Below are 11839 nucleotides of genomic sequence, written 5' to 3' on the forward strand. Positions count from 1 at the left end.
GTTCCGAGTAATATTTCACTCTTCGATTTTTAGAGAGATATACATAAAATAATATTAAGTAAAATAAATAAAATAATAATAAAGAAATGAACAACTTTTTCTTCACTTATCAGTTTATACACTGAAAAAAAAATTGCTAGATTCAAGAAAATTAAATTTGAATTAAGAAAACCATTGTTTTGACTATTTGCAAGAAAATTATTTTCATAATTTGAAACATTTGTATTTTTAGAAAGAAAAAAAAAACATTTATTAATGTAGAAAAATTATTTCTTTAAAGTAAGTAAATGTTATTTATTAAACAAAAAGTATATACTTCAATTGAATAACTAATATTTTAAACTATAAAACGCATTACAAAATAAAAGAAATTTTGTTTTTCAAATAAATATGCAAATTTTTAAAATAAGTAAATCTTTTTTTTAATGAATTGTTACGTCCAACCCCGGGATTAGGATAGGAAAATCTGGGAAGCGAAGGAAAGGCTAACCAGAGGGGTCGGGGTAAGGAAGGACGCAACTAGACGCTTAAGAATACTGCTCGCAGGTACGCGGTCTGAGGCGCGTGGCGCGAGCCGAACGCACTTTTATGACTCAGGAAGGGTCAGCGTCCGTAGGGACCCTAGGACGCCTTCCGTGAGCGGTGCGATCGTCGGTCCTCTTTTAAATCAAGGAATTTAATCCCTTTAACTTAGGATCGGACCTCGTGCGATTTCGAGTAGGAGATGGGTGGTGGTTGAGGTCTTAAATTAAAGAAAGAATGGAGATGTCTTTAACATAAGTAGTTATATTTATTTGACATAAAAAAAAAATGTTATTTAGTATAAAAAAATAATTATAAACTAGGCGTTAGTGTAAAATGTGTAGGGGAGACCGGGGCTAAGCCGACACTATTTTTTCAAAGGCAATTTTTTATATTTAATTAAAATTTTTAGGCAAATTCAATGGTACACTGCAAAACATATCCTCTTTATATATAAAGGACACTTCTATTTTATAACGGAATATACAATGTTAAAACGGATTTCTTTTGTGTCCATTTTATTTAAGCGTGACTGACGCAATTCTTAACGTGACACTTTATTCATATATATTAAAATCCTTTATATAAGTAGGACTGATAGTGATTATTATTAAGACAGACGTTATAACGGATAATGTAAAGGACATGGTCATTGGTTGTGGTTTCCGTCATATATATTTAAAGCGGACAAAAATAACATAACCATGATGGCAGCCTGATCTTCTTTTGTTGCCCGAACAACGGCTCGGCCCGGACGCGTACAAGCAGTGTTGCCAGACGTACGACTATAGTCGTACCGGTACGACTATTTCATGTTTTCCACGACGTACGACAGTAAGGAGGTGTCGTACGCCGTTTTGTACTGCTATTTAATCATGTACGACTATTTATACTACTACTGCATGCATCTATGCGGTATTTTCAGAAAATAGCGGCTAAGTAGCAATTTAATGTGATTAGCTGGATCTAAAGATAAGAACCAATCACATTTGACTGCTCCTTAGCCACTCAATGAGCAGTTGCGCTCCTGCTCCTGGATGCACCTACTGGGTGCATTATTCTGATTGGCTGTCGCAATTGTTTCGCGACTGACGAGTCTGGCGACGAGATGTTTATGAACGCATTGTAAAGTGCGGTTATTTGGCGCTAAATGGCTAAATGTGCTTCGATTACGAATGCAATTGTTTTGTAACGGATTGCATAAATTGCATTACGTACGTGGCAATCAGCACGGCGCTGAGCTTTTACGTGGTTTGAGGTTTGAGGCTTGACCGAGGTGCGAGTGAATTTGTAGCGGCCAATTTCTGACACCTGGATGTGGATACGCATTATATGTGTAATAGTTATAATCAATCATTTAGATTAGGGGGTTTTTTCAAGTTCCTCGGATGAGGAGGTATAGGTGCCTTATACACTCATATAGATTATAGTATTTACAGGTTAATTTTATAAATATGATGGTAAGTTAAAGTTATTTTTAACATAAATGGTTTCTTCCAATTAAGTTGACAATTTTGATTAATTTATAATGTTTGTAAGTTTTAGAACCAATTAAGACATACGTGTTGTCTGTGTGAGTTATAAGATAAGAGCCAGTTAGATGCTATTCCACTTTCTATATGCTTTATTTTTGTTATAGTTGTAATTCTTTGTTGCAAATAATGACAGAAAAATATTTTATTGATTTTATATAAATAAATCCAATAATACATGAACTCATTAATATTTTCTCTCTATTTGGTTCATTGATATAAACTTTAAAAGCAAATTTATTGTAACTAAATATTATTGTTCGATTTTCTTTAAAAAATATATATCTATACTTTTACATTTTACATACTTATATTTATATACAATTAGTGTGTCATTTATAAATTAAGACATGCAAATTTATAAATATAATAGATTAATTTAAAAATGCAAATAAAAATATTACTTATTATTACAGAGAGAGTTCAGTGATACTAGTGATGCAGATGATCCATCACCAATACATGATGCACCTGCACAAAATAAAAGGTATATGATTGATTCTAATGAAAAGTTAAGTAAATCTTTTTTAACAAATTAATGTTAATAATTTTATATATGCTATTTGATATTATAGACACATATCAAATTGCCATAAAGGCAATAAGGGTAAAAGAAAACAGGAGGAAAACATTGAGGAACATACAAGGTGTGTAAAAAAATAGTATTTATAAATATTATGAATTTTTATTCGAGATTTTTTAATCCCGATCTATAATAGGTGTAATAAGCTTTAAGCTCTGTTATCATCTCGCCCATCTTGCTTTGGACGTGACGAGATCTATGGCTGTCAGGATGCTTGTCTTTCATCCAATCTTAAAATGCTTTCAGTCTCTTAAATTTTCTAGACCAAATAAGCCACAATCCTGTAATATCTTTTTTATTATATTGAAGAGATCTCTTTTTCCGATCTTCTTTCATCTCGCTGTAGTTTTGGCCACGTCGCTTCGTATCTCCAATGGCTTCTTCTTCTCCTCCTCTTTTTCTCCTTTCTCTTCTTCCTTTCTTTATCCTAAAGCCCTTTTGGTTGTGTTTCTTTCAGCGCATGCTTATCATCAAGCGCGTAATCTTCTTTTTTGCCTTCACCTTTAATCCTTTCTCTTGTAAATCATTATAATACTATACAGAGCAAGTTTCAAAGTAAATACTTTGCAAAGATAGTAGCAGATATCTTGATCGCATCATTTTTTCTTTTGTCATTACTTGTTTGGAAAATATTTAGCTTTAACATATAAATTTAAAGCAATCGATTGAAAAAGATTCCATATATCCTTCATCAAATATTATCCATGTTTGCCTTTGTACCTCTTTGCACTTCTCTGCTATTGTTTAACAAAAACATTTCTGTCCAATCTGCTACGTTAGAATGTTTAATTTATTTCATTTCTCTTTATATTTTATTAAATATTTGATGTATTTTCTGCTTTCGTTCTTTTGTGCTTCAAATTCAAGAAATCTTTGTGCAACTTAACTTCTAGCAATAATCTCGTTGTATGTACTTATTTCCCTGTAAATCATTTTTTGTTATCCTTGCAACTTTGATAATGATGCATTTCTAAACAAGATTGGCAAATTATGCGCACCATGTTTGATATAAAGACAAAAACGTCGAACTCTTAAGGAATCGAAGAAACCGGCTCTTCGTCATTTCGCTGTCTTTTTTTACAATTTTTCGAACTGGATAAAAATCAATTTCTTTTCTCACCGCCTTGGAAGAGAACTCACGCTCGTCCCTCTTATTTTCACTCTTTCATCTCTCCTTATTTTCTGCTTCATCAACCGTGCAATCCGTACAGTTTCATCTGTTTCTGTCCTTAACGGCTTTCGTCGTCTACTTCATCTGCTTTTTCTTTCGACTTTCTTACCGGTCATCCGAACATAAGGCCGAGGCCGAGGCCTCTCACCACTCCTTCGGAGATATTCATCATAGGTGTAATAAGCTTTAATAGGTCGATAATAGGTGTAATAAGCTTTAAGCTGTAAGAAACCAATCATAGTCGATTTCTCCTCATTATTCGACTGTAAACCCTGGTCCACAATAGGTGTAGTAAGCCTTAAGCCGTATCCCGCGTCCGTTGTCACGCTGATATTGTCCGATATTGTCGGCGATCCCGTAGACTTAATTGCCAGCGGTTCCACCGTTTACAGTCCGAGAACACCGGAGAATGTTATCGCTATGTTAAAGAAGTATAACTTGTATCAGTCGCTAGAGGGTGATTTGAAGGCGGTAGTAACTTCCAAGGAGACGTTTAACGACAAACCGCTGTTAAATCCGGCTACACAGTTCAGACACGTGACGAATATGATTCTAGGAAACAATAGGACGGCTCTTGAAGCTGCGAGCTTTGAAGCTTTGCGCAAGAAATTGACTCCGATAATATTAAGGAATGACGTTACAGAAAATGTACAGGACGTTAGTTCGGCGTACGTTCACATAACGAGTCTGATATGTCTTGTTTTGTTAAATAAGCTGAAGAGAGAGGAATTTTATGACAGAGTACGGACTATGCCGATACTTTCGTTATCTATCGATAAAGTCAATGAAATCTTTCGTTGTATCGGCAATCTCGGTGGTATAGTTTTAATCGGGGGAGGAGAACTTACGGTTGTAGTGACGGGTAAAGGAAAAGGCGGTAGAAATCAGGAGCTAGCTTTACGCTTTTCACTAGATTGGTTGGCAAAGATCAAATGTTATCCGCGACTCGCTGAATACGATGTGATGATGCTCAGTGCGCTGTAGTTTTGGCCACGTCGCTTCGTATCTCCAATGGCTTCTTTCTTCTTCTTCTCCTCCTCTTTTTCTCCTTTCTCTTCTTCTCTTTCTTCATCTTAAAGCCCTTTTAGTTGTGGTTCTTTCAGCGCATGCTTATCATCAAGCGCGTAATCTTCGTAAAGTGTAATTATTATATTATTTTTTACCTCTTATGCTATTAATTCTGATATTGATTACAGTGCATCAAAAAATAAAAATAAAATATTAAAAACAAAACACCGAAAGCAAAAATTTACAAAAAAATGGGTTTCTGATCCAGAATTGAGTGCTTGGTTAAGTCATGATCAGAACGATGAATATAGAGCAAAATGCATATATTGCAACTATTCAATGAGTTCGGATATAATGGTTATTAAACGACATGGGAAAAGTATAAAACATAAAGAGAAAATGCAAGCTGCAACAGTGAAACAACAGTCTATTTCACGCTTTACCAATAAAAACCAATCTATATCTAAGGCTACTACGTCAACTGAAATAAAATTGGTTGGATTTTTAACGGAACATAATCTGTCATTCCGTTTGACTGATCATTTTGTAGATCTATTGAAAAATATTTGTCCTGATTATCCAGTAATACAAAATATTGCCATGAAAAGGACAAAGGCAACTAATATTGCAGTACATGTTATCGGTGCTTCTCATAAGGAGAAACTGGCTGAGATATTAAGAAACAATAAATTTAGTCTTCTTACAGATGAATCAACTGACATATCTTGCATTAAAACCGCTTGTGTAGTAGTGAGATATAATGATACTAATAAGAAAAAAATTGTCAGTGAATTTTGGGAGCTATATAAAATATATGATTCAAGCAATGCTAACGAAGGTGCAACAGCAGAAAATTTATTCAACGGCATAATAAAGTGTCTTGAAAATTATTCAATACCTCTTTCAAATATAATTGGATTTGCTGCAGACGGATGTAGTACAATGATGGGTCAACATAATTCTGTAGCTAGTAGATTTAAAGAAAAATGTCCTAATATATTTATTTTAAAATGTGTATGTCATTCGGCTGCTTTATGCGCAAGTGAAGCTTGCAAAACTCTTCCCAGATCAATTGAAGATTTGGCAAGAAATATATATAATTTCTTTAAATTAAGTGCAAAAAGGCAATGTCAATTTCGCCAATTTCAAGAATTTGCTAATGTAGCACCACATAAGATGTTACATCCATCTCAAACACGCTGGCTCTCTTTAATAATGGTTATAGAACGCATTATTGAACAATGGGAAGCTTTGAGATTGTTCTTCATCGATAGATGGTTTATTGAACGATTACGAGCCGCAGAACAAATTTCTAATGAACTTAACAATCCAGGATCAAAATTATATTTTTTCTTCCTTGAATGGATCTTACCAAAGTTTACGGATTTCAATCGTTTTTTTCAAACTGATTCGGTGGTCATCACTGAACTTCATGACAAAATAGTAAATATGTATCAGGAAATTCTTCTATGCTATATGAAGAGAGATTACGTTATGAAAACTTCACTTGCTGATATCAATCCTTGTAAGGAAGATGAATTCATCCCAATTTCACAAATATATCTTGGTGTGAAAGTACTTCAAGCCATGAACGATCAAAATAATAATTTTCAACAAAACGAGAAAAAGGATTTTTTTTGGCGTTGCAGAGAATTTCTAAAGGTATTTTTTATATATCCTTTTATATATCCTTTTATATAATATTTTTTTATTTAACTTCAGCATATTTGCCATAAAGTGGACTTGGTTTGCAATATTTCCTTAACACACTCATACATTTCGCGCTCACAATCATTCCATTAAACTTAATATATGCCTATCCTTGTCTAATTCTCCTTTCCTTAATTTTCTCTTTCTCCTTCCAGAGCTTCCTCAGTATCCCACTTTTTGTACTATCTAACACATCATTCCATATCCTATTAATTATTTCTACGTAATTCTTACCTAAAATCCTAAACCAGTCTTTGATCATATATCACAGTCTGTTACATAATGATTAATACTGTCCTCGCCTTGTCCGCAAAACACACACACTGTCTCCTCCTTCTCTAACCAATATTTATTCCTATCCTCCATGTTTCCGCATCTTACTCTTAAGGCTCTGACAGACAGGACGCGTCAAGCAGCGAGCAGCAACCAATCAGCGAGACGATATTTTCTACGCCACTGCTGATATCATCTCGCTGATTGGGTTGCTGCTCGCTGCTTGACGCTTGACGCGTCCTGTCTGTCAGAGCCTTTAGTAGTGCTCTAACACTATCTCCTGAATTGCCTTTCTCCAAGTGTAAGCCCCTCAAATATTTTGGACCTTCTGTACTTCTTTCCAGTTCCTTATATTTCTTGTTGTATTTAGCTTCCCTTATCATGCTTTCCTCTATTTGCCTTTGCACTTCCCCATCTCTATTTCTTAACTCCCTTTAAATCCCTACCTTCTAACCTTAATCCCTCCAAAGCCTCTATGCCGGCAGGTTCCTCCTCTTGCAGTATTTCCTCCCCTTCCAATAAATTCATGAAGTGGTCTCTCCAAACTTCCTTACTTATATCTGCCTCCTTTTAAGTCTTCTTCTTCCTCTTTCTATTTATAAATCTCCAAACCTCCGTAGCATTTTTTAAACTCTTCAGTTCCACTTCTTTTTTCTCTCTGTTTCCTTTCTGCCAACTCCTTCGGAGATCAACTTTCTTCTTTCCTCCAGATATTTTTATCTTCCTGCCTTACCCCTCCTCCCTTTTCTTTCTTGAGCATTGCCTGTCCCACCAATCCTTATTGTGTCCTAACTCATACCTCTTCGTAACCAGCTTCTTTCTTATCATTGCCTCCTGGATTATACCTTTGAGTTTATCCCATTTTTCCTCTATTGTACTCTGTCTATCCTCCCTCCATATAATGCTTTCCGTGTTTGCCTTATAACTTCTAATTGCATCTCCATCTCAGCAGATTTTCCATTTCGTAACTTCTCTTCCTTCCACCTCTTCATTCTTCTTTTCTTCTTTTCTTCTTCTTTCATCTATCTTCACTGTCAGGGGCATGTGGTCCGAATCCACCCTGTCCCCTACCTTAAATTCTTCCACTTTTACTACGTTTACTCGAGCGCCACTTCTGCAGCAACTTACGACAATTCACTCGTTTACGCGGAATGAATTATCGTAAATTACTACAAAATCCCGTTTACGCGGAGGAATTATTGTAAGTTACCACAGAACCAACGCTCGCGCAAACACAGTATTTGTCTAATACTACGTTTACGCGAGCGTTACTTTTGTAGTAACTTACGATAATTCCTTCGCGTAAACGGGATTTTTCTTCGCGTAAACGGGATTTTGTAGTAATTTGCGATAATTTACTCCGCGTAAACGAGTGATATATCGTAAGTTACTACAGAAGTAACGCTCGCGTAAACATAGTATAACGCACCTTCGCTACAAAATACAATATATCCTTTTATATATTATTTTATATATGAACAAATGTTGTATATTTATTTCCATCTCTATTATCGATTTTATTGCATTTTATGTTTGTAATGCTTTTAGATATCAGCACAGCAAATATCAAATCGCTATGATATGCAAAATCCTGTTTTGGAAAAACTTAAGGCGTTGCATCCAAAAAATGCTTTATCTCTATCATATCGAGATACAACTCCAACACTTCTTAATTTAATGAAAGTAATTCCAAGAGTTTTGAGTTGCAATGACAGTAATGATATGATGCAAAAAATAGATGACCAATGGCGTCGTCTTCCATTTTCCACTGCCTTTTTACCCAAGGATCTTGATAAAACACATGTGGACAAATTTTGGAATAAGATTTTGGATAATAAAAATGCTGCGGGAAAGTCTGAATTTCATGAATTGGCTACATTTGCTCTTGATATTCTATGTTTGCCACATTCAAATGCAGATTGTGAAAGAATTTTTAGTCGGGTAAATATTTAAATAAAATAGATAATTTTGAATATATAATTTCAATACTTTTTATTATGTAATAAATATACGCAATTATTTAATTTTTATTTTAATTTACAGGTCAATTTAATGAAAACAAAATTTAGAAATAAGTTGAAAATTGAAACAGTCAACGGATCATTATTAGCAACAGAGTGCGTGAAGCGATCACAAGGAGAAAACTCTAGAGGCTGTGCAGCAGCCACATTTCAGCCAACAGATAAGATGTTGCAAAAAATGACAGCAAACGTTTTATATCCAAAAAAAAGGCAAGAAAACGAGCAAATAGAACAAGAGGACAGCGAAACAGAAATTATTTTTTAAAAGTATCTTAATAAATAATAATTACAAATATATGCATATATAATTATCGCAATAATAAATATATCACAAAAATGTGAAAATTAGTGTTTGTTTAAAGTTTTTTCGTTTACAATATATAATTTGCATAACTTTTTATTAAAGAATTTATTAAAAAATTAATGGAATTGCACCGATGTTCTGATACTTCTGATATGTACTGCCTCCTATCCTATCCCCCAATCTCCAATACTGAATATCTATAGTATATGCAACGTATGCATGAATTATAGATTTTCAGTACGACTATTTGTACTACTATTTGTCATGTTGGTACGACATAAGTACTACTATTATAGATTTTCAGTACGACTATTTGTACTACTATTTTATCATGTTGGTACGACATAAATACTACTATTTTTTTGGATTGGTACTACATTTCTTTTTCTGGGTCTGGCAACACTGCGTACAAGTAACGCACGGTGGCGGCCATCGGCCCAATCGCGGCGATAGCGCTCGCGATTCGAGTCGGGGTGTCGGTCGCGGTGCGAGGTGGCACACACGACACGATGCGGCCTATCGAGATGGTGTAGTAGTGTAGTGTAGCGCGCGCGCAAGGCGGGCCCCTGCGTGAGCGCGAGAGAAAGAGTGTGTTTTCGTCCTCGCCGTCGTCCTCGCCGTCATCGCCGTCGTCTTCGTAGTTCGAGAGTAGAGTGCACCTGCGGATCGCGACTCGTCTCCTGCCCTTCGTCGCTCCCGTTGCATCGTTGTTCTACTCTGTCGTCCTCGTCGCCGACGACCGTCTCGACGATTACTGTGCCATCGTCATCGACCTCGTCGTCGCCGTTGTCGTCGCCGCCGCCGCCGTCGTCGTCGTCGTCGTCGTCGTCGTCGTCGTCGTCGTCGTCGTCGTCGGCGGCGGCGGCGGCAGCGGCGGCGGCGGCGGACGTCGCGAGACGCCCGACGTCGTCATCGAGACGGATTTCACCGATTACCCTGGATTACTCGCGACACGACGCCCGCGGATAATAACACAAATGTGTGTTTTTTTGTATTCGCCTTTACATGAACGTGAAACGAGCGAAGAAGCTTGTACGCATGAAGGTAAGTTTTTATTACAAAAGTAAATCATTTATTATACATTATCATCTTTAACCCTTTAAATACGGCTGTCGTCAATAGACGACGGAACGAAAATTTCGCGAAACACGGCTGTCGTCAATAAGAGACTATACTATATTTTTTTGCGTTTGGACAGCCAGTTTTATTAATATATATCAGTAGTTAAAGAGTTAAATGTATATTACATATAGATCTCGTATATTATATTGCGTATATTACATTATTATATTGCGAACAGAAATGAATAAAATTGTACTGGTTCATACAGTTGCAGTAGTGGCGATAGAAAACTTGACTGGCCCAGCATTTAATGAAGTCAACAATCAAGAGCAAGATTCTCAACAGACTGTGCAATCTGCAAGCAATGTAGTAGAGGACAACTACAAAGATATTTAGTTTACCAAGTTTATCAAGAGTAAAGGACTTTTTTCTCGAACAGGTAAAATCTTATATAATAAATTGTTATAACTATTTTTGTTGCTTTATTATATGCTCAAAAATATATATTACCTCTAATTTTTGTTTTGTGTAATTTGTGCAGAAAGTTCCAGCATTTGAAGATCTAATTACACCTTTTCCTGGACCAAAAGTATATTACAATGATACTACAGCCTGGCTTGTAATCAATGAGATTGATCAACTGACGATTTATGTTGCATCTGCGGAAGAGGCAGTCGCTCTGGGATTAGCTGTTTACTACATAAAAGATCTGAGTTATCCATCATCTTTTAGCCAATTGCTTGGTTTAATTGAATCTTTGTGCCTGGGTAATAATAATCAATTTTTGGGCAAGCGAGCTAAAGAAATTCTATCCATGTGTGTTTCATAAATTGTAATGCAGAGTTTTTTCTATTATTATGTTTATATTTGTAGTTTTGTTTTTGGATTTTTGAGCTCATCCTTCCTTTTCTTTTATAGGTATATATTATATGTATAACTATATATGGATAAAGATTATTTTTTAGTTTCTACTTGCTTATTCATACTTTATATATAAATTTTCTAATCACATAATATAATGTTTTATATACATATATGTAATAAGTATATGTGAGTACAATAAAATATTGTCTTTCAGGTAATATGTTCTTCTTCATATCCGGAAAAGAATCTAAAAGGACACCACACAAAACCACGGGAAAAGGCCTTTCGGTCAAATTGTCTCAAACTTCTAAATAAAAGAGGGCATAAAATAAGAATTTTAGCGCAAACAAAAGGTCGAGATGTTGACCCGTTCGGGAGTTATTTAGGGTCAAAGTTCGAAAAAGCTAATTATTTACCCTAAATAACTCCCGAACGGGTCAACATATCGACCTCTGGTTTGCGCCAAAATTTTCTTATTTTATGCCCTTTTTTATTTACGAGTTTTAGACAATTTAACCGAAAGGCCTTTTCTCATGGTTTTGTGCGGAGTCCTTTCTAAATTTCCGTTTTATTTATAACGGATATATTATTCCGTTTTATTTATAACGGATATATTATCATAGGACAAGGTCCTGTACATATAATTCCGCTTTAATTTCATACTTACATAAAGTGGAAAAAATGTCCATTTTTTCCGTTATAGTTTCGCGGAATTTAGAGTGGATATGTTTTGCAGTGTACATATTTAAAGAGTGTTTCTTCAGGTACAAAATTGATTCAGGAAGTTTT

The 11839-nt window shown here is 35.3% G+C and overlaps 2 protein-coding genes and 1 long non-coding RNA gene across 4 annotated transcripts; all 3 read left to right on the top strand.

The window, feature by feature from the left end:
- Positions 1 to 1293: 1293 nt before the first annotated feature.
- Positions 1294 to 9244, top strand: LOC139775396 (protein FAM200A-like). 2 transcript variants are annotated; one of them, XM_071711330.1, is made up of 7 exons: positions 1295 to 1321; positions 1448 to 1858; positions 2471 to 2541; positions 2630 to 2701; positions 5005 to 6478; positions 8348 to 8740; positions 8843 to 9244. In XM_071711330.1, exons 2-7 carry the CDS (start codon positions 1838 to 1840, stop codon positions 9083 to 9085), a joined length of 2274 nt encoding a protein of 757 aa, XP_071567431.1. In that variant the 5' UTR covers positions 1295 to 1321; positions 1448 to 1837; the 3' UTR covers positions 9086 to 9244. The 2 variants fall into 2 exon arrangements, with proteins under 2 accessions (XP_071567430.1, XP_071567431.1); XM_071711329.1 differs by having other exon boundaries at positions 1294 to 1858.
- Positions 2848 to 4970, top strand: LOC139775446 (glycerate kinase-like). Its single transcript, XM_071711456.1, has 2 exons — positions 2848 to 2920; positions 4023 to 4970. Exons 1-2 carry the CDS (start codon positions 2848 to 2850, stop codon positions 4790 to 4792), a joined length of 843 nt encoding a protein of 280 aa, XP_071567557.1. The 3' UTR covers positions 4793 to 4970.
- A 284-nt stretch (positions 9245 to 9528) lies between the features above and the next one.
- LOC139775398 (uncharacterized) lies at positions 9529 to 11268 on the top strand. Its single transcript, XR_011718823.1, has 3 exons — positions 9529 to 10168; positions 10455 to 10625; positions 10728 to 11268. It is a non-coding gene; the product is annotated as an uncharacterized lncRNA (long non-coding RNA).
- The last annotated feature ends 571 nt before the right edge of the window (positions 11269 to 11839 follow it).

Source organism: Temnothorax nylanderi, unplaced genomic scaffold (genome assembly GCF_030848795.1).
Source record: "Temnothorax nylanderi isolate EJ_2023f unplaced genomic scaffold, tnyl_v1.0 TNYL_tig0098_pilon, whole genome shotgun sequence".
Lineage (NCBI taxonomy): Eukaryota > Metazoa > Arthropoda > Insecta > Hymenoptera > Formicidae > Temnothorax > Temnothorax nylanderi.